This window comes from Anomaloglossus baeobatrachus, chromosome 12 (assembly GCF_048569485.1).
Source record: "Anomaloglossus baeobatrachus isolate aAnoBae1 chromosome 12, aAnoBae1.hap1, whole genome shotgun sequence".
In the NCBI taxonomy this organism is placed as follows: domain Eukaryota; kingdom Metazoa; phylum Chordata; class Amphibia; order Anura; family Aromobatidae; genus Anomaloglossus; species Anomaloglossus baeobatrachus.
Genome location: NC_134364.1, coordinates 53177364 through 53200778, shown reverse-complemented (window position 1 = coordinate 53200778; position 23415 = coordinate 53177364). Strand labels below are relative to the sequence as shown.

Genomic DNA, 23415 nt, shown 5'->3' with positions numbered 1-23415 from the left:
GATTGGATTGGTCTCCGTTGACACTGATTCAAGCACTTTTCAGGTCACAGTCTTGAGTCCTCACAGATGCAAAGACTGGAAATGACCACGTGTAAAAACTGCATATAGGTGATTAAGTACAAAATGCCGGGACAGAACTAGAGATTGGCAAAGCTTGACAAATCCCCTGAGCCTGACAACAGGAATTTGCACACAGAGGGTTTTTTTTAGGAGTGGAAACTCTTCAAATCCTTCTCCAAATCTCAAAATGCTTCAAAAATTTGCCAAAATTGTCTCCAAATACCATAAATATTTACGTTGTACCCTAGTGATATGCCACTAATGTCTATCCCGAGAACCTCCTTCAATCACTAGATTTCTTGTAGGATCCACTTAAGCTTTCTCCAGAGGCTGCAAAATTGACCTGTAAGAGTCAATGCTAGATTATGTGTGCCCCACAAAAAGAGCAAACAAGGGTAGAATTGGGTACAGTGCCTTTCTTAGCATGGCTGAGCTAGTGACTGGTGAAGAGGGCAAGCCCACAGCCGATCATATACTATCCCATTAAATTGGCTCCTAACCTGTACAGTATTTTACATAAAAAACCAAGATGCAACCATAGAAATGGAACGTGAAGGAACAGTGCGACTATACAAGTACACCATATTTACAAGACGCTCCCTATTTGCAAGATGAATCATAAAAGTAGACCCATTATTGGCAAATTACGCTAGCAGCCATTGTCCGGGGAAGAGGACTCTTTACTCGGGGACCTGTAATTATATAGATAAGGCTTCAAGTGGCGGTATGGTCATCGGTGTGCTCCATGAATTGGCGGCTTTCGAGATAGGACGTTTATTGCAATGTGGTACCAATAATCCTGGGCTTACCGGCGGTTTCGGACAGCGCTCCAACAGGTGAGATGTAACCCATGACGGCCAAGGCATAAAACCCGCACAGGTTCTTCACGCTATAAGGAAATAGACTGGATTTTGGGATTGATTACGGCTTTTTCTACTCCCAATTTGACAGTTCATAAGCGGTGATCGGTGCGGCAGAAGAGGCCCGGGATGTGCTCTTACCCTACGCTACACCTCTACCCCTCCTCAACTACCGTCCTATTAAGTGCAAATCATCATGGGGTGTGTTATGATTAAATTGCGCTGCGTCCACATATACCAGGCCTTGGAAACTTTGACTTTCTACAGAACCCGGTTAAAAAAACATTTTTTTTTTCTAAAAAGGGAACAAAGAAAACCAAACATACAAAAAACACAAATATTTAAAGCTAGAAATCAATAATTTAAAATATATATATAATGCACAAATATAATACTTATTCAAGGCTTTGTCGTAGTGTACGGGGGTCAGCTACTCCCAGCCCTAAGAATGTATATCCAGCTCACAATATGGCTAGGTGGGTAACCTGTATACTGCCATAGGTTTAATGGTGAAGAAGTTCTGCGCCTCTGCGAGTAACCGAAAGCAGAAACAGAACTCTCGGCCCGGGGCCAAAACAAAACTGGAGAGGAGAAGCGCTGCGGCTCTGTAGGAGCTGCAAGAACCCCGATCCACGGCCGCCGCGGCTGCTGGTTTACAGGATTAACAGTTACCTTTTTTTTTTTCGTATCTATAATTTTTTGGCTTAAAAAAAAAAAACAACAAAAAACCCCTCTCCTGTGTAAGCAATGATGTAATCTACAGGTTCATTCTGTGTAAATTAAAGTTTTTTGTCCATCCTTTTTTCCACTGCTTGGAGTAACAGTTCCGAGTACTGCTGCAGGAGGGCGAGCGTCTTATCGTCACCCAAGTGCCGGGACCCACGCGACGCTGAAGGTTCAAGCTTTTCCTTGTGATCCTCCTTCTGCGGAGACGAGTCTTCGTGCATTGCAGGCTCAGGATCGGCATCTTTTAAGGAATCCAGCTCCCTCTTTACCATGCCGAATGTTTCGGACAGGAGACCTGCTATCTTGCCATGATCCAAGTTTGCCGCTGGGCCGGCTGTGGTCACCTGAAAAAGGTGAACAGGACATAAGATTGCAATTTAAAAAAAGCTTTATATCTGGCTTTTTGGTCATAGATGATGGTGCGGATGTACTAATCCTGTGCAATAGTTACACAGCTTAAGGCCTCCAAAGACAACAGACTAAATTCGGCCGAATGGGACCATCTAACAATTTAATACGCGAGAACCTCCCCTCTCCTCTGACAAATGCAGTCAGGGGAGCAGAAGAATCAAACACATTGGATTTTTGAGTGCCAACCCTTTTGTCCTCCTTGAAGATAAGCTGCTGCCAAAGATGTCTGGCAGCAGCTCTTACAGAAACCACATGAGCACTCAGGTGATTACGGGAGCACTCAGTCGGAGTGCAGAGAGATTGCGGTCAGCCAAAAAGATCAGTCAGCCGACACCTTGCTAATATGTATGGGGGGCTTTAGACTAGACTCGATTAAAAATACACCAAATTTATCACAGTATGTCACACAGGATGATAAATCTTGTGCAGTTATTAGACTAAGTTGGTGTACCTTTAACACTAGAAGTCCCAGAGAGGGGTCATTTGACATTTCTACCATTGGAACCCAATGGAGATCGAAATTCCTGGACCTTCTAGTGTTAAGGAGTAACTAAACACTGGCTACGCTTTTCATATTTAGCAGGTATTTAATTGCCTTCAGTTTGTTTGGGGCCCAAATCTCGAGACCCCATTAATCGCTCAATAGACCCCTGAACAGTGCACAACTCAGCAGACGGGAGCACGCACATAGAGTATGGCACGGAGGCAATAGAACACATATGCCTCATAGCAATGCTTTCTATTGAATCCATAATTCACACACTCCTCTGTGTTAAGCCGTGACCTGGTCGAGGGAGGGGTCAATTGAGAAATCCCAGACACCCACCAAATTGAATCAATTAAAGGGAATCTGTCAACAGGTTTTTGCTACCTCATCTAAGAGCAGCATAACGTAGGCAAAGAGATCCTGAGTTCAATGATGTATCACTTAGATTAGTGACTGCAGCCCTTCTGACACAGTGAAAGATTTGAGATTTTGCATGTAGCAGAGCTGCTCCTGCCCTCACCAGGCTTTCAGTGTACATCTCTGTCACGAACCACCGGGGGGGTCACTCAGAAATCCCCCGCGCTGGCTACCAGTACGTCACAATCGGGGGGTAACAAGTGGGGGTCACCCCTCCTTTATACCTCCCGACCGACAGACAGAGCACGTGACGCGCTCTCTAGCGCCCCTCTTATAGTCAGGCCAATTATGGAATTGCCCGACAATAAGCAAGGAGGCCGCTATACTACTTATGCCGATTATTGAAGGGTCCCCGGTGAGAGTAGGGTATATATTCCCCCGACCTCCGCGGGCGGAATATATAAAACCTCCCCGAATCTCACTGGCCTCCCCACAATAATCCTTGGCACAACTCGCTGCCACCAACCGCTTCACGGTAACTATTAGCCGAACACACAGACGTGGGATTCAAGATCGAGATAACAGAACAGCCCAAGATTAATTATATAATTTAATCAGCCTAAAGCACACTAGAAACTACAATATATACAATAGGGAATCTACAGAATATACATATGTCAGAGTACAGTTACAGATAAAGCATGGTTTACAAACAGGTATGCAATTCAATCAGTTACCTTGTGCGTCTGGCCACAGGGGGGCGCTGTAGACCAGGTTTCCAGGAACTCCCACAGATGTTTCCTACACGTGACCCCCAGCGAAAGAACCCTGGAAAATGGCCGGAGTAGGGTTATCAACCTGGGCAAATCCAGGTCCCCTCCTACCTTCGTGACCTCAGAGGGAGCACTGCTCCACCCCTGGCTGGAGTTATGGACAAAATCCACAACATGGAATATGGCCATAACTTGGCCTGGGAGCGTCGTAGGCGGACGCCAATGCTCTCATTGTGACAGTTATGAATTTAGCTACAGAATGAGAGGACTCATGACTTGTCTACTAGTTCCCCATTGGCTGATATCACGCCTGGGGTATTTCCCAAGCTCCCGCTCCCATAAAAAGGGTGTGCCAGCATCGTCCGCATGCGGAGACACCATTTTTATGGTTGCCATATTTATCGGAAATATGGCTTGCGAGATATGAACCATTTTTTACTGGAGTCGTTCTGTCTGGATACTTCCAAGCTTGCTAATGAGATAGCAGCTCCTACCACAGGGTCACGGCAGGGAGTCATCCTGTGTCCATTGTTCCCACATCACCTAATTTCCATATCATAGGAGATGGCCATGGGATGTGACACCTTCACAGATGCTGGACATTGAGGACAAGAAGGGAGGGGGGCACTGCCAGGGAGTGATGAGCGATTATGACTGGAAGTCATAATTCATCTTCATATCCCGGGATTTGCCTCACACCTCCCCCCTTTTGAGGGCGCTAGGGGGCAGCACACTCCGGTGTTCCCCCGTGCGCCCGTCCGCGACCTCTCCTTGTCGGGACAGCCCGTCTGCGTTACCGTGGTCACGGCCCCTTTTGTGGCGAATGGTGAAGTTGTATTGCTGGAGCGCAAGGCTCCATCGCAACAATCGCCCATTCGTCCCAGAGACGGTGTGCAACCAGCTGAGGGGATTGTGGTCCGTCTCCACGATGAAGTGGCGCCCGTATAGATAGGGTTGCAGACGCTGCAGGGCCCACACTATGGCCAGGCACTCCTTCTCCATCGTGGAATAGGCCACTTCCCTTGGTAACAGCTTCCTGCTCAGGTACAAGACTGGGTGCTCTTGGCTCGCAGAGTCCACCTGGCTGAGCACCGCACCAAGGCCGAAGTCACTGGCGTCGGTCTGTACTACAAACGGCCGCGTGAAGTCGGCTGCCTGTAGCACGGGCGGGCTGGACAGGGCGTCCTTTAGGGCCTGGAAGGCTGTCTCGCAGTCCATTGTCCAATCGACTGCAGAGGGCAGCTTCTTCTTGGTGAGGTCCGTCAAGGGCTTTGCCAGGCTACTATAGCGTGGAACAAACCTCCTATAGTACCCAGCGGTCCCCAAGAAGGACATCACCTGCTTCTTGGTCCTGGGGGTGGGCCAGGATGCGATGGCCTCCACTTTCTCAGGCTCGGGCTTCAGTGTTCTCCCGCCTACCCGGTGAGCGAGGTACTGGACCTCGCTCATGGCCAGCTGACACTTTCCCGGCTTGATGGTCAAACCTGCCCGGTGGATCCGCCTGAGCACCTGTGCTAGATGCTCTAGGTGGTCCTCCCAGGTGGGACTGAAGACGGCAATGTCATCTAGGTACGCGGCCGCGTACCCTTCAAGTCCCTTGAGCAGGGTGTTGACCATCCGCTGGAAAGTGGCAGGGGCATTCCTCATCCCGAATGGCATCACCGTGGACTCGTACAGTCCAAATGGGGTAATAAAGGCAGAGCGTTCCCTGGCCTTGCGAGTCAGGGGGATCTGCCAATATCCCCGGCTCAGGTCCATGATGGTCAGGTACTGAGCCCCGGCCAACTGATCGAGCAGGTCATCGATGCGTGGCATTGGGTACGCATCGGCGACCGTGACAGCATTGAGCCCCCTGTAGTCCACGCAGAACCGAGTGGTTCGGTCCTTCTTAGGGACGAGGACTACAGGCGAGGCCCAAGCGCTGTTGGATGCCTGGATCACCCCCAGCTTCAGCATCTCGTCAATCTCCTGGCGCATGTGTTGCTGCACCTCCAGGGAGACCCGATATGCTGAACGCCGGATCGGGGGATGATCCCCAGTGTCCACGTGATGGACAGCCAAGTCAGTCCTTCCGGGCTGGTTGGTAAACAACCCCCGGAAGGGGAGGAGGGTGGCCCACAGCTGGGACCGTTGGTCCTCCAAGAGCTGGTGGCCAACCTCCACATCCTCCATGGATCCGCCTGCCCTAACCTGGGCTAGCATATCCAAGAGGGTTTCCGCTTCTCCCTCCTCGGGCAGGTTGCACACGGGGAGCGCACATGCCTCCCGCTCATGATGTGCCTTCATCATGTTCACATGGAAGGGCTTCCGCCTTCCACGGGCAGGGTCCAGGGTGACCAGGTACGTCACAGGGTTGAGCTGCTGGTACACGAGGTATGGGCCTTCCCAGGCTGCCTGAAGCTTGTCCTGTGGTACGGGGACCAGTACCCACACCTTTTGACCCACTTGGTAGGTCCTCTCACAAGCGTTCTGGTCGTACCAACGCTTCTGATCGGCCTGGGCTTGAGCCATATTGTCGTGTACCAGTTGCGTCAAGGCCTGCATTTTGTCCCGGAAGCGCATGACATACTCGATAACCGACACTCCAGGGGTGGCCAAATCCCCTTCCCAAGCCTCTTTCACCAGAGCCAGGGGGCCCCGCACACGTCGCCCGTACAGGAGCTCAAACGGTGAGAATCCTGTTGAGGCCTGTGGAACCTCCCGGTAAGCAAATAACAGGTGTGGGAGATACCGCTCCCAGTCACGCCCATGGGAGTCGACCAACATCTTAAGCATCTGCTTTAAGGTGCCATTGAACCGCTCGCACAGGCCATTAGTCTGTGGATGGTACGGGCTGGCCACCAGATGTCGCACCTGGACTTGCTTACAGAGGGCCTCCATCAGCTGGGACATGAATTGGGTCCCCCGGTCAGTGAGCATTTCCTGGGGAAAACCCACTCGGGAGAAAATCTCCAGCAATGCGGTGGCCACCTTGTCAGCCCGAATGGACGACAAGGCCACTGCTTCTGGGTACCGGGTGGCATAGTCCACTACCGTCAGTATGAAGCGTTTCCCGGAGCTGCTGGGGATGGCCAGCGGGCCGACCAGATCCACAGCCACCCTCCTGAAAGGCTCATCGATGATGGGCAGAGATACCAGTGGGGCTTTGGGGCGTGGCCCCGCCTTCCCCACTCTCTGACAGGTTTCACACGAACGGCAGTAGGCAGCTACATCGGCCCCCATTTTTGGCCAGTAGAAATGCTGGTTTAACCTGGCCTTGGTCTTAGCGATCCCTAGGTGTCCGGCCATCGGAATCTCATGTGCGATCCGCAACAACTCCGTCCGGAACGGATAGGGTACCACCAACTGTCGGTCCCTGGGCCACGCCTCCGGTGAACCCTGCTGGACCGTGGCCCGGTACAGCCGTCCTTGGTCCCAGACCACTCGCTCCGGGTCCGAGTCCGAGGGAGGCTGTGCCGCCTGCTCCTTAAGAGCTTTCAGGCTGTCGTCAGCTTCTAACGCTGCCTGAAACCCCTGACTAGATGTGGCCAGAATCGACGAGACTGTCACATCTTCGGTCAGTACCCCGGGACCTGTGTCCTGGCCTCCACCTGACTCGGCTGCCACTTGGTCAGAAGGGGAAGAGCTATCGGACCTCCGGGAGGCCCCTTGGCTTCCAGCACTCCCACTGCGGGTGACAGCGGCCACAGCCGCTGCGACCGTGGGTCGTGCCTGCTCCTCCTCCGTTCCTGACCAAGTCGCCGGTTCAGGCAGACCGACCTGGCTTCCTGACACCCCGGTTGTGGGGGAACCATGCACCGAGATCTTACCTGGGAGCACTTCCGCTCCTGGACCGGCCCCAATCTCACCTGCCTGTTCCCCTCCTGCAGCAACAGAACCCCGCTGTGAAATCTCTGGGGACCCCACATTTGCTGTGGTAGCCCCCACCCCACACACTGGTCCTCCCCCTGCAGCACCCTGCTCTCTGCTTATCCCTGCAGAGGGCAACAGATCCCAGCTCACTGGCTGGTTACTTGTAGAGGCATTGTCACACCTTTCTCTGACCCCCTCCCCTGTCACAGCTGCAGCTGAGTGTGTGTCTATGGTGTCTATGCAAGCAGAAATATCAGAGTTCACTCCCTCCTCCCTTACATCATTCATAGATAACACGTTAACATTGTTGGGAGTCATGTCAGTACGGGCTGAAGGTTCAGCCCTTGGGGGGGGCCCAAACTGGGAGGTTATCTGCCCCAAATCTGTCCCAAGTAGCACGTTTGCAGGGATCCGATCAGTTACCCCCACCTCCCTCACCCCTCGCCCTGCGCCCCAGTCCACATAAATGTCAGCAACAGGCAGCGCCGGGTCAATGCCTCCAATCCCGGAGACAGCGAGGGTTTTTCCAGGGATCAAGTCTTGGGGGGACACCATCTCAGGCCGCACCAGAGTCACCTCCGAGGCGCTGTCTCGCAGTCCCATGGTCACAGACCGGCCGACGGTGACAGGTTGGAAGCTGTCCAGGGACCTACCACCACCCCCACCCACACAATACACCTTGGGCGGCCCTTGGGACGGGGACGGAGCCGGGGCCTTGGGACGCTGAGGGCACATGGCCTTGAAGTGTCCAGGTAGGTTGCACTGGTGGCACCGTCTTGGTTCTGCCACGGGCCTGGAGAGGGGAGTTGAGGGGGACACCCCCTGCAGTCTAGGGGCAGGTGGGGCAGTCGCAGAATTCATCTTACCCCCTCTCCAGGTGCTGCTGGTGGCTGCTCTCCTGGCCTCAGGAGCCCGATTGTTGGTGTAGTCATCGGCCAGGGCAGCTGTAGCCGTGGACCCCTTTGGCTTCTGGTCTCGGATGAACTGGCGGAGATCCTCAGGGCAGTTCCACAAGAGTTGCTCCGTGATGAACAAGTCCAGGATCTCCGGTCCGGTGGAAAGCTGCAGGCCTTGGGTCCAGTGGTCGGCAGCTCGGGCAAGTGCCCGCCCGTGGTCAGCCCAGGAGTCCTTTGGTCCCTTCTGTAGGCTCCGGAACTTCTTGCGGTAGGACTCTGGAGTGAGGTCGTACTGTTGGATCAGGGCCCGCTTGATGGTGTCGTAGCCCTGATCTGCCTCAGCAGGCAAGTCCCCAAGGATATCCAGGGCCTTACCCCTTAAACGGGGGGTCAGGTATTTGGCCCACTGGTCCTTGTCCAGATGGTGCTGCAGGCAAGTCCGTTCAAAAGCAGTCAAGAAAGAGTCCAAGTCTCCGTCCTTCTCCAGCACTGGGAAGTCCTCAACACGGACCTTTGGAAGTTTGGTGTCTTGAAGGTCACGTGCGGCTGATGAGGGCCGGAGCTGAGCTAGCTGCAGCTGGTAGTCACGCTCTGCCTGGCGCTCTTCACGTGCTGCTTGCCGCTCCGCAGCCTCACGCACTGCTTGCCGCTCCGCAGCCTCAGCGTCACGCGCTGCCTGTCGCTCACGCTCGGCCATGAGTATCTCGTAGGTATCCCGGTCTCCAGCCTGGAGAAGGGCCATAGCCATTTGAAGAAGGCTATCCGAGCCTCCCAGGCTCGGTGGAATGGCACGTGGTGATCTGCGGCCCGCTGCGGAGCCTGGTGCTTCACTGTCCATTGCAGAGCGGAGGACTGGCATCTGGCTCGTTGAGGACCCTTGGGTGAGCTGCTCCTCATCTTGTCCATAATTGCCAGGTTGTGCAATGTCCTCTGCAGAGCTGTTCTCTGGCGTCGGGCTCTTGGAGGGCTCGTGGACAACCTCCTCATCGTCTCTGGCCTGAGCATCGGCCATTCCTTTGGCTTTGCTCCTGGTGCCATCAGCCATTCTTGCAGACTTTTGGTCACTGACACAGAACTGACACCTGATGCCTCCACACACCTTACAGTATCTGCACTCTGACACTCTAGTGTTGAGCTAGTCTGAAGACCCCAGCAGCCACAGCTGCTGCAGGCAGTCTTTAGTGTCTGGGAGTATGGGTCTCACACTCACACACACTATTATCTCGATCCCACCGCTATGCCACCAATATGTCACAAACCACCGGGGGGGTCACTCAGAAATCCCCCGCGCTGGCTACCAGTACGTCACAATCGGGGGGTAACAAGTGGGGGTCACCCCTCCTTTATACCTCCCGACCGACAGAGCACGTGACGCGCTCTCTAGCGCCCCTCTTATAGTCAGGCCAATTATGGAATTGCCCGACAATAAGCAAGGAGGCCGCTATACTACTTATGCCGATTATTGAAGGGTCCCCGGTGAGAGTAGGGTATATATTCCCCCGACCTCCGCGGGCGGAATATATAAAACCTCCCCGAATCTCACTGGCCTCCCCACAATAATCCTTGGCACAACTCGCTGCCACCAACCGCTTCACGGTAACTATTAGCCGAACACACAGACGTGGGATTCAAGATCGAGATAACAGAACAGCCCAAGATTAATTATATAATTTAATCAGCCTAAAGCACACTAGAAACTACAATATATACAATAGGGAATCTACAGAATATACATATGTCAGAGTACAGTTACAGATAAAGCATGGTTTACAAACAGGTATGCAATTCAATCAGTTACCTTGTGCGTCTGGCCACAGGGGGGCGCTGTAGACCAGGTTTCCAGGAACTCCCACAGATGTTTCCTACACGTGACCCCCAGCGAAAGAACCCTGGAAAATGGCCGGAGTAGGGTTATCAACCTGGGCAAATCCAGGTCCCCTCCTACCTTCGTGACCTCAGAGGGAGCACTGCTCCACCCCTGGCTGGAGTTATGGACAAAATCCACAACATGGAATATGGCCATAACTTGGCCTGGGAGCGTCGTAGGCGGACGCCAATGCTCTCATTGTGACAGTTATGAATTTAGCTACAGAATGAGAGGACTCATGACTTGTCTACTAGTTCCCCATTGGCTGATATCACGCCTGGGGTATTTCCCAAGCTCCCGCTCCCATAAAAAGGGTGTGCCAGCATCGTCCGCATGCGGAGACACCATTTTTATGGTTGCCATATTTATCGGAAATATGGCTTGCGAGATATGAACCATTTTTTACTGGAGTCGTTCTGTCTGGATACTTCCAAGCTTGCTAATGAGATAGCAGCTCCTACCACAGGGTCACGGCAGGGAGTCATCCTGTGTCCATTGTTCCCACATCACCTAATTTCCATATCATAGGAGATGGCCATGGGATGTGACACCTTCACAGATGCTGGACATTGAGGACAAGAAGGGAGGGGGGCACTGCCAGGGAGTGATGAGCGATTATGACTGGAAGTCATAATTCATCTTCATATCCCGGGATTTGCCTCACAATCTCCATAGACAGAAGCTGCTAATTTAGGGTACTTTCACACCTCCGTTTTTTCTTCTGCGGCACAATCCGGCACTTTGCAGGAAAATCGCAACCGTTTTTTTTTGCTGCCGGTTGCGATTTTCCTGCATAGACTTTAATTAGTGCCGCATTGTGCCGCATGGCCTTGCGTTCCATCCGGTTTTTGCCGCATGCGGCAGATTTAGCCGATGCGGCGGCCGGATGGAACGTTGCCTGGCACGTTTTTTCGTGCGGCAAAAAAAACCGCATCGCGCCGCATTCGGCCGATGCGGCGCATCTCTCAATGCATGCCTATGGCGGCCGGATACGGCGCGATGCGGCAAATACCGCATCCGGCCGCCGCATGCGGTTTTTGCCACTGCGCATGCTCAGTAGCATGCCGCAAGCGGCAAAAACCGGGCGGGCCGCATGGGAAAAACTTATGCAAAGGATGCGGTGTTTTCACCGCATCCGTTGCATAGCTTCCACAGCCGGATTGAGCCGCAGGGCTCAAGCCGGATGTGTGAAAGTAGCCTTAGACAGAAGACAGACTGGAGGAGAGCCTTACTGCAACTCAACTCTGTTGAGACCAACTAATGATCAAGATAAGAGGCTTAAGCTAACATTGCAGGTGAACAAAAAAAAAAAAAAAGAGATAACAGGCGGGGCTGGAGTCTCTGTTCTAAAGGTACCGTCACACTAAGCGACGCTCCAGCGATCCCACCAGCAAGCTGACCTGGCAGGGATCGCTGGAGCGTTGCTACTCGGGTTGCTGGTGAGCTGTCACACAGGCAGATCTCACCAGCAACCAGTGACCAGCCCCCAGCCAGCAGCGACGCGTGGAAGCGATGCTGCGCTTGGTAACTAAGGTAAATATCGGGTAACCAACCCGATATTTACCTTGGTTACCAGTGCACACCGCTTAGCGCTGGCTCCCTGCACTCCTAGCCAGAGTACACATCGGGTTAATTACCCGAGGTGTAGTCTGGCTATGTGTGCAGGGAGCAGGGAGCCGGCACTGACAGCGTGAGAGCGGCGGACGCTGGTAACGAAGGTAAATATTGGGTAACCAAGGAAAGGGCTTCTTGGTTACCTGATATTTACGTTGGTTACCAGCGTCCACAGAAGCTGGCTCCTGCTGCCTGCACACGTAGCAGAGTACACATTGGGTTAATTACCAGAGGTGTAGTCTGGCTATGTGTGCAGGGAGCCGGCACTGACAGCTGAGAGCGGCGGACGCTGGTAACAAAGGTAAATATCTGGTAACCAAGGTAAGGGCTTCTTGGTTACCCGATGTTTACCGTGGTTACCAGCGTCCGCAGAAGCCGGCTCCTGCTGCCTGCACATTTAGTTGTTGCTCTGTCGCTGTCACACACAGCGATCTGTGCTTCACAGCGGGAGAGCAACTAAAAAATGGCCCAGGACATTCAGCAACAACCAACGACCTCACAGCAGGGGCCAGGTTGTTGCTGGATGTCACACACAGCAACATCGCTAGCAACGTCACAAAAGTCGTGCCTCAGCAGCGATGTTGCTAGCGATGTTGCTTAGTGAGACGTGGCCGTAACTCCTGCAGCATGCTGGCTTCAGATTACATTGTGGAAATCTGCTGATAGAGTAGCCCCCGCCAAAATATATATACATATATACATACATACATACACACACACAAAAATCAGAGTTTAGTTACCCTTTAGGCTATTTTTTACAGCAAAAAAGCTGCAGCACAGCCTTTGGTAAGTTTGGTGCACTCTAGGCTGTCGCCACAAGTTTGGCTTCATCAACTGTTGGCCTAACGTGAATGACAGGGGAGTTGCATTGTGACCCAAAAGCTTCATCAATGAGAAAATAACAAAAGATTCCAACATGTTACAACTTCCTACATCCATAGTAACTTCCATGTCACTACGTGCACTAACATGTTTTGCTTCCCTGTGCAATCTTTAGCCATGATGTAGGGGTCATAATGATAACAAACATGTAGCCCTAGCCTTAAAAACCTACAGCCTCTCCTGCTTTCTAGACGTGAATAGTGAGCTGCAAAAGATTTGTGAACCCCTTAACAAATGTGTCCCATGGCACAAATTCCAGAATTGTGACTCAAGTTTATATAGAAATTTGATGCAGGATCGTCAGTCAATGTCCCCCAATGTATAAGGCACGATCCCACACTACAAGCTTGTAACTAAAGACTCTTCATGCTTCCTTGTATATTTTTCATTTAATATTTCATTCCTTCTCATACTTTGGTTTTAAATGATGATATATGTCGAACTAACTAAAATAAATCATGAAACATACATAACATTTTCTACTGTTATTGATGAAATAATATGTGAATAGAGCTAATCCAGGGATCCTCTGTGTTGCCCAAGAGCTGTAGAAATAAAAAAAGAAAACAAAAAAAACCAAAAACTGGAAATGTGCAAAAAGTTGTCAGTGTGATCATCGCAAAGAAGGGAATTTTGTTTACTTACCGTAAATTCCTTTTCTTCTAGCTCCAATTGGGAGACCCAGACAGTGGGTGTATAGCTACTGCCTCTGGAGGCCGCACAAAGAACTACACTTAAAAGTGTAAGGCCCCTCCCCTTCTGGCTATACACCCTCCCGTAGGAGTACGGATTCCTCAGTTTTAGTACCAAAGCAAGAAGGAGGAAAGCCAATAACAGTTTCAAAAACAAATTCAATCCGATAACAAGATCGGAGAACTTAGGAAACAACATGAACAACATGTGCACCCGAAAAACGAAACCCTAAGAACAAATAGGGCGGGTGCTGGGTCTCCCAATTGGAGCTAGAAGAAAAGGAATTTACGGTAAGTAAACAAAATTCCCTTCTTCTTTTTCGCTCCTAATTGGGAGACCCAGACAGTGGGACGTCCAAAAGCAGTCCCTGGGTGGGTAAAAAGATACCACATGAACGGGCTGTCAGACAGCCCTTTCCTACAGGTGGGCCACCGCCGCCTGAAGGACCTGTCTACCTAGGCTGGCATCTGCCGAAGCGTAGGTATGCACTTGATAGTGTTTGGTAAACGTGTGCAGACTCGACCAGGTAGCCGCCTGGCACACCTGCTGAGCCGTAGCCTGATGCCGCAATGCCCAGGACGCACCCACGGCTCTGGTAGAATGGGCCTTCAGTCCAGATGGAATCGGAAGCCCAGCAGAACGGTATGTGTGAAGAATTGGTTCCTTGATCCACCGCGCCAGGGTGGATTTGGAAGCTTGCGATCCCTTATGCTGACCAGCGACTAGGACAAAGAGCGCATCAGAACGGCGCAGAGACGCCGTGCGAGAAATGTAAATCCTGAGTGCTCTCACCAGGTCCAACAGATGTAAACCTTTTTCAAATTGGTGAACTGGATGCGGACACAAAGATGGCAAAGTGATATCCTGATTGAGATGAAAGGAAGAAACCACCTTGGGAGAAAACTCTGGAATTGGACGCAGTACTACCTTGTCTTGGTGAAACACCAGGAAGGGAGATTTGCAAGATAACGCCGCTAGCTCGGACACTCTTCGAAGAGACGTGACCGCCACAAGAAAAACTACTTTTTGTGAAAGCCGAGAAAGGGAAACCTCTTTCAAAGGCTCGAAAGGCGGCTTCTGGAGAGCAATGAGAACCTTGTTTAGATCCCAGGGGTCCAATGGCCGTCTGTAAGGAGGAACGATATGACAAACTCCTTGGAGAAACGTGCGTACTTTAGAAAGCCGTGCCAAGCGCTTCTGAAAGAATACGGATAGCGCGGAGACTTGACCCTTAAGAGAGCTAAGCGACAAACCTTTTTCCAACCCAGACTGCAGGAAGGAAAGAAAAATTGGCAATGCAAATGGCCAGGGAGAAAATCCCTGAGCCAAGCACCAAGCTAAGAATATCTTCCACGTCCTGTGATAGATCTTAGCTGAGGATGGTTTCCTAGCCTGTCTCATTGTGGCAACAACTTCATGAGATAAACCTGAGGCCGCTAGGATCCAGGACTCAATGGCCACACAGTCAGGTTCAGGGCCGCAGAATTCAGATGGAAAAACGGCCCTTGAGACAGTAAATCTGGACGGTCTGGTAGTGCCCACGGTTGGCCTACCGTGAGATGCCACAGATCCGGGTACCACGACCTTCTTGGCCAGTCTGGAGCGACGAGAATGGCTCGATGGCAGTCGGACCTGATTTTCCTGAGAACTCTGGGTAACAATGCTAGAGGTGGGAACACATAGGGTAGTCGGAATTGCGACCAATCCTGAACCAAGGCGTCTGCCGCCAGCGCTCGGTGATCGTGAGACCGTGCCATGAAAACTGGGACCTTGTTGTGCCGTGACGCCATCAGATCGACGTCCGGCGTCCCCCAGCGGCAACAGATCTGCTGAAACACGTCCGGGTGAAGGGACCATTCTCCTGCGTCCATGCTCTGGCGACTGAGAAAATCTGCTTCCCAGTTTTCCACGCCTGGAATGTGAACTGCGGATATGGTGGACGCTTTGCTTTCCACCCACGTCAAAATCCGCCGGACTTCTTGAAAGGCTTGGCGACTGCGTGTTCCCCCTTGGTGGTTGATGTACGCCACCGCCGTGGAATTGTCCGACTGAATCCGAATCTGCTTGCCTTCCAGCCATTGTTGGAAGGCTCGCAGAGCAAGATAGACTGCTCTGATTTCCAGAACATTGATCTGCAGGGTGGACTCTTCCTGAGTCCACGTCCCCTGAGCCCTGTGGTGGAGAAACACCGCTCCCCACCCTGATAGGCTCGCATCCGTCGTGACCACTGCCCAGGATGGGGGTAGGAACGACTTTCCCTGTGACAATGAGGTGGGGAGAAGCCACCAACGCAGAGAGTCCTTGGCAGTCTGAGAGAGGGAGACAGTCCTGTCGAGGGACGTCGATTTCCCATCCCATTGGCGTAGAATGTCCCATTGTAGAGGGCGCAGATGAAACTGCGCGAACGGGACCGCCTCCATCGCTGCTACCATCTTTCCTAGGAAATGCATGAGGCGCCTCAGTGAGTGCGACTGACTCTGTATGACGAAGCGTAGGAAACGCTGATGCTCTGGCGCAATCGGCACGTGGAGATACGCATCTTTGATATCTATTGATGCTAGAAAATCTCCTTGAGACATCGAGGCTATGACGGAGCGTAGGGATTCCATCCGGAACCTCCTGACTTTTACGTGTCTGTTGAGCAACTTTAGATCCAGGACGGGTCGATACGATCCGTCCTTTTTTGGGACCACAAACAGATTGGAGTAAAAACCGTGACCTTGTTCCTGAAGAGGGACGGAGGTCACCACTCCTTCCGCCTTTAGAGCGGCCACCGCCTGCAACAGAGCATCGGCTCGGTCTGGTGGTGGAGAAGTTCTGAAGAAACGAGTTGGCGGACGAGAACTGAACTCTATCCTGTACCCGTGAGACAGAATATCCCTCACCCAACGGTCTTTGACGCGTGACAGCCAAATGTCGCCAAAGTGGGAAAGCCTCCCACCGACCGAGGGTGTGGGAATCGGAGACTGCAAGTCATGAGGACGCCGTCTTGGCAACGGTTCCTCCGGCTGTCTTTTTTGGGCGTGACTGAGACCTCCAAGAATCTGAGCGTCTCTGATCTTTTTGAGTCTTTTTTGACGAGGAGAATTGGGACCTGCCCGGTCCTCGAAAGGACCGATAACCAGACTGACCCCTCCTCTGTTGGGGTTTGTTTTGTCTGTGTTGCGGTAAGGATGAGTCCTTACCCTTGGAGTGTTTGATGATTTCATCCAAACGCTCTCCAAACAATCGGTCACGAGAAAAAGGCAAATTGGTTAAGCACTTCTTGGAATGAGAATCTGCCTTCCAGTGTCTCAACCACAGGGCCCTACGCAAAACAACGGAGTTGGCTGACGCCACTGCCGTGCGGCTTGTAGCGTCAAGAACAGCATTAATCGCGTACGACGCGAATGCCGCCATTTGCGAGGTCAATGGTGCTACCTGCGGGGCAAATGCACGTGTGACTGAGTCGACTTGCACAAGCCCGGCTGAGATAGCTTGGAGTGCCCATACGGCAGCAAAAGATGGCGCCAACGACGCTCCAATAGCTTCATAGATGGATTTCAGCCAGAGCTCCATCTGCCTGTCAGTGGCATCTTTAAGTGCCGCTCCATCTTCAACTGCAACCAAGGATCTAGCTGCAAGCCTGGAAATTGGAGGATCCACTTTTGGACACTGGGTCCAACCCTTGACCACCTCAGGGGGAAAAAGGATAGCGTGTATCTTTAAGCCGTTTAGAAAAACGCCTTTCCGGATAAGCGTGGGGTTTCTGGATTGCGTCTCTAAAGTCAGCGTGGTCCAGAAAAGTGCTTAATGTACGCTTAGGATATCTGAAATGGATTCTCTCGTGCTGCGAAGCTGACTCCTCTACAAGAGGAGCTGGTGGGGAAATATTTAACATCTTATTGATGGACGCTATAAGATCATTAACTATGGCGTCACCATCTGGTGTATCTAGATTGAGAGCGGTCCCAGGATCAGAATCCTGATCAGTTACGTCCGCCTCATCACCCATAGATTCATCTCGCTGGGATCCTGACCATTGAGATGAATGTGAAGGCCCCTCATAGCGAGCCCGCTTAGGTTGCCTGGGGCCATCGTCCGAGTCAGAGTCTTCACCCTGAGGAGTATGTGCCCGTCCCGGAGCTTGGAAGTAATTCAGCTGAGGGGGACCAGGGGGCAATGATTGCACAGTGTCCGTGGCCTGAAGTACAGGCCTAGCTCGCAATGTGTCAAGAATTTGTGACATAGTGAGAGACATTCTGTCAGCAAAAGCCGTAAACTCAGTTCCTGTCACCTGGACAGCATTCACAGGTGGTACACCCTGGGTCACGTCCAGCAGAGGTCCCGACTGTGCAAGTGCCGCAGGGGCCGAGCACTGCACACAATGGGGGTCAGTGGAGCCTGCCGGTAGAAAAGTCCCACATGCGGTACAGGAAGCATATAATGTCTGTGCCTTGGCACCCTTGCGTTTTGTGGACGACATGCTGTTGGCTCTCTGCAATGTGAGAGAGTCTATAGCCAAAGGGCGACCAGCGCTATGCAGTACAAAGTATTTGCAGGAACAAAATACTAAGATTACTACTGGCACAAGAGGGGGTGAGCCCAGAGGGCTGCTTACCGCCCGCTGAATAGCGGGTAAGAGGCGCAGAATTCCTTGTCTGGGTCTCCCCGGCTCCCCTCTGTAGTTCAGCGTGTCAGCAGGAATGGCTGCCGGCGTCTGTGGAGAGGGGCGGCCCGTGGGAGTTCCCAAACAAAAGTGCGGGAAACAGTGTCCCCTCTGTGCCTATTGTGAGGGCTGGAGTATGTAAAAACGACTCCAGCCCTCAGCGCTGATGCACTGACCAGCGTCCCGCCCCTCTCCTGACTGGCAGGTCTGGGGGCGGGAACGAACGGAACTAGGCCGCAAAAGCCGGGGACTCGAGTTATCAGCGCGGCCGCCGTAAAAGCGCGGCCCGCGCTGAAGTCCCCGGCGCACCACAAGTGCCAGCCGCGCCGCAGTCCCAGCGGCCGGCGCGACCGTTCCCCAAAAGTGTGCCTGCTTCAGCGAGCTGAATGAGGCCATGGCACAAGCGCCGCAGCGCTGATGTCCCCGGCGCACTACAACACCCAGCATGCTGCGGTGTGAGCGCCAAATGCACGGGGACACAGAGTACCTTGAGGAAGCAGGGCCATGTCCCTGATGTACTCCGCTCCATCCAGCATCTTCTCCAGGGGCTGTAGATGGAGCACGGTCTCAGTGCCTGGAGACCAGTAAATCCCACTTCACCCAGAGCCCTGTAAAAAGGGATGGGGAAGGAATCAGCATGTGGGCGCCAGCCACCGTACCCGCAATGGGTACCTCAACCTTACAAACACCTCCGACATACAGTGGGGTGAGAAGGGAGCATGCTGGGAGCCCTGTATGGGCCCTCTTTTCTTCCATCCGACATAGTCAGCAGCTGCTGCTGACTAAAAACAATGGAGCTATGCGTGCGTGTCTGACCTCCTTCGCACAAAGCTAAAACTGAGGAATCCGTACTCCTACGGGAGGGTGTATAGCCAGAAGGGGAGGGGCCTTACACTTTTAAGTGTAGTTCTTTGTGCGGCCTCCAGAGGCAGTAGCTATACACCCACTGTCTGGGTCTCCCAATTAGGAGCGAAAAAGAAAAGGGGAAAAAAATCTGATGGACTTTTAGCAATGGTTGAAATGTTATTTGCATCTTTCTGTTATTAAGGAGCCCTCGGATTAGCTGTGTTTCGTAAGGATGGGTTTTTCCTATGCTCTGAGCAACAGGAACATATGGCGCAGAATCGGCTTCTTATACTCGCATCTGCCTATGTCTTGCTAGATTTCTTTACAGCTTCTTGGCTAAACAAACCAAATCAAATCCTTGATAAATTAACTTACGGATCGATAAAGGCTCATTGCCCGGCGTAGACTATCCTGCAGCTCAGAAGCAATCATTTCACACTGCTCAATGCTGACCGCTTGTGCTGAAACAGAGACAAACATTGTAAGTAACACAAAAGTAGATTTGATATCACTACTATATCAGGTCCATATACAGATGCTTTACAAAGGTTATGGTATATAAGCCATTGGGGAATACAGACAAGGTAGAGACCAAAACAAGAGGTAGCGCTGAAAGGAAATGCATGGGATGCCATTCATTTTTAAAGTCCACCATGTGATGCCACATTCTCCCACTAGGGTGATCTCCAGGGTATGGTAATCAATAACTTCATACAGGACGGGCTCCTCAATCATTAGCTGATCACAGGGTGGCTGCTGCAAAGACGGTCAACTGAGATCTGCAGGGTACACCTAGTGGCACGTGTCCTCTACAGCAGGGTTCCCCAACTCCAGTCCTCAAGGCCCACCAACAGTGCATGTTTTCAGGATTTCCTTAGCATTGCACTGCTGTTGGAACCAGCACCTGGGCAGGTAATTACATTAACACCTGTGCAATACTAAGGAAATCCCAAAAACCTGCACTGTTGGTGGGCCTTGAGGACTGGAGTTGGGGACCTCTGCTCTACAGCACCACCAAAAGACATTAGGCTTTATTAAAGGGGCATTCTAAAGTTTGGAAGTTAAGCCCTAGGCATTCTGAGACCCTCACCGATCCTGAAAACTGGCTCTGCAAAGTCCTGTGAAAATGGGAGTGCAGGTTGCTCCTGTCATTGCCATTCCATTCATTCTCACGGGAATGTCGAAGCCCAACCGAGTGCAATGCTCAGCTATTACCAGCAGACGCCCTTAGGAATAGTGTGGCAGTGTGCATGACCGATCTCCAATCTCAAGATCTCGGGAGTGGTAGGGGTCCCATGGTCAGGAAGTTATCCCCTAAGACCAGTTTCACACATCTGGCATTTCGCCGGATTCGGCACATTCCAGTACAGTACAGTGCAATACTGTACAATGGCATCGCAGCAAGCTCCGGTCACATGCCAGCAAAGGATTGATCATTAAGTAGTAGAAATCAAAGAAAAGCAGCGAAGTGCCTCACCATAACCAGGTGACTATTATGAACATCCGGTGACAGGTTATCTCAGACCACTTGGAGACATTGTCTTTAGACCAAACCGTGGCATAAAATAGACTATAAATTACTAAATGAGGAATACGTCTGGTAGGCAAAAAAGTAGGTTTGTCGCATGTAAAAGCTTTGATGGTGACGCGCACAAATCTTCCTTAAACCGTATACTTCCCATATTTGTGATAAACAAAAAGATGTAAAAACAGTAAAGGATTAATTTTTAAGTAGTAGAAATCAAAGAAAAGCCGCAAAGTGCCTCACCATTTTGAGAGTAGCTTATGAAATGAGACAGGCGAGGACAAGACGAAACAGGCCAGAGACTGGCCGGAGAGAGATGAGATGGAGTTGGGAGGTCACCCACACAAACGGGGGACAGAAAGGGAGAAACCACCAAGGGTTGTCCTCTGTGCCCACCTGAGTCTAGAGAAGAGGCCGCATCAAGTGAGGGAGATCTAGGCCTTATAGTTTCAACAGGACAAAGTCCGGGATGATGGTCTGGCGTGTGGCCGATCGTAGAAGCTCTGACTCTATGCATTGGCTTGAATCGTTCCGGGCTTAAGTCCACTGTGTCTATAGGTTCATTTATGATCAGGTTTATTGCAACATTTTCTTCAGGACTCTCCTTCGACAGTCCTTTCTCACATCCCCCTGAAGCTTCATGGTCATTCTTGCAAGTTAAGTCTGCAAAAGATAATTTAGGTTTCCAGCTGCAGCCAGGTGATCGGGGCGACCGTGGCAATTCCATCTCAATTGAGCTCCTACTTCTACCGAATGAGAGCAAAGGTCTGTCTGGTAATGGTTTCGCAATGTCAAGAGTCAAATGTGCCCGATTTTTTGACTGAAAGGTCTTCGGAGAAGAAGAAATTGTACAGGTTTGCAGAAGAGGTTTAAGAATTACACTGTCTTTCAGTGGTAGTTGGTTCTTCTCAGCTTCTACAGAGGAGACCATGACTTCTGCTGCCTCACAGATCTGTTTCACATCAGAACCAACAGACGTCTCCTGCGTTTCGCCCATGTTCAAATTGTCTCCGACAGATACGCTTCTGGAGATCTTGGCCATGGAGCTGGTAGTTGGGTTCATATAGGATCTACCTTTAGGCTGTTTTACATCCTTGGACTGGAATGGTAAAGGTTGGCACTCTGTTTTTACAAGTGTTGCTGGCAAAGTACGCCGGTGTATGGCTTTCTGTTCTTTTTCTGCTGCAGTTTGGGTCTGTGGACGCATTTTGACTGCAAAAAGATTCCAAGGAAAGTAAATCAGAAAAGTCTTGTGTCATTAAATATTAAGACTATGAGTCTTACTTAATACAAGAGGCATATTTCTAAACAAACTAACAAAACATTTTTAAATCAAAAGGGAAATGTTAAAAACAAAGAATTAGAAATAAAAAGTATATAAAATGAGGATTTTTGGTACTCCCTGTAAAATCTCTTTCTCGTAGCCTTCATTGGGGGGACACAGAAACCATGAGTAATGTCTGCAGATAACCAGCTATTCAGTTATTGCAAAAGCAGTGGGAGAAACAAAATAAAGATCACCCAAATAAGGGAGGGAGTGGTGTCCCCCAATAAAAGAAATAATAAAGAGGTTATGGATAGTAGCAAAAATCGCCTTTTCTCAGGCACGTCATTGGAGGAAACAGAAACCATGGGACGTCCTAAGGCTATGTGCACACTAGAAAATTGAATTTTCTTAAGAAAATTAAAGACCCTCTGAAAGATTCCCGCACCTGCGGTCAAAAAAATGCACCAAAATCCGCATGCGGATTTTCCGTAGGTTGGTGCCTGCGGGTTTTTACCATTATCTATGGCAAAAACCGCAGGTACCTGCGGAAATTAAGTGACATGCACATTAATTCCACAGCGGAAATTCTGGGGCAAAATCCGCAGGTACAAAAAAACGCAGTGTGCGCACAGCATTTTTTTAATCCCCATAGATTTTGCTGGAGAATGACTGGAGAAATGTTATAAACATGTTCTGCAGCATTCCTTCAGCGAATTCCGCGGGTAAATCTGCAGTGTGCGCACAGGGCCTAAAGCAGTACCTGGGTTGTGCAAACTAATAACAGTATTGCAGAATGAAAAATAGCCATCCCTCAGGTTACCACCCAAGCAACTGCTACTTGCAGTTCCCATCTAAGGCTATGTGCCCACGTAGCGTATTTTTATGCAGTTACGCTGCGATCTGCACTGCAGCGTAACTGCATGCGTCCTGCGTCCCCTGCACAATCTATGAAGATTGTGCATTATCCATGCCCACGTGGCGTATTCGAACGCAGCGATTCGGCTGCTGCCGGAGCGCTGAGTTCTAAGAAGTGACATGTCACTTCTTTCGTGCGCTTTGCATGCAGCCCCCGCTCTGTCTATGGGAGGGGCTGCATCCAGAGCGCATGAAATCGGCTTTTCAGTACGCTCTGTTTCTGCAGCAATTTGAAGCGCATGTGTGCTGTTCAAATCGCTGCAGAAATTTTTGCAGGGTCAGAACGCAACGTGGGCACATAGCCTAAGACTTGCATCAGTGGATGCAAACGTAAGCTCTCTGTAAAGATGTGGACTGAAGGATAAGTAGTGGCACAGTGGAACAAAAGACACTAAGCTAAACTGAATAGCTGAGTGTTGGCAGGCCAGGTTTAACCTTTTGGAAGGAGGTGATTTTTTTTTTTTATTTTTTAAGAGCTTTTGATTGTGTAGAATGGGAGTATTTATGGGCTGTACTGTCAAATAAGGGTTTCAATGAGATTTTTTTTGTGGGTTTAGTTACTATATCCTGCTCCAGGAGCCAGGGTGAAGGCGAATGGTTTAATGTTAGGTTACTTCTCTCCGAATAGTGGGAACGAGGCAGGGGGAACCCCGTTCCCCACTCCTATCCTCACAGAGTATCGGCAGCGGGCTCTCATGTGACTACAAGTATGTGATTTGCATAATTCCAGACACAT

The 23415-nt window shown here is 51.0% G+C and overlaps 1 protein-coding gene across 1 annotated transcript in view; it reads right to left on the bottom strand.

Annotated features, from left to right (window-relative positions):
• Positions 1–1307: 1307 nt before the first annotated feature.
• MAPKBP1 (mitogen-activated protein kinase binding protein 1) overlaps positions 1308–23415 on the bottom strand; it is a 206699-nt gene continuing 184591 nt past the window's right edge. The window contains exons 28-30 of the mRNA XM_075330612.1: positions 20894–21709; positions 19348–19433; positions 1308–1990 (exon numbers count right to left, since the gene is read on the bottom strand). Coding sequence (XP_075186727.1) covers positions 1700–1990; positions 19348–19433; positions 20894–21709 — 1193 coding nt within the window. The 3' untranslated portion in view covers positions 1308–1699. The remainder of the gene's footprint in view (positions 1991–19347; positions 19434–20893; positions 21710–23415) is intronic.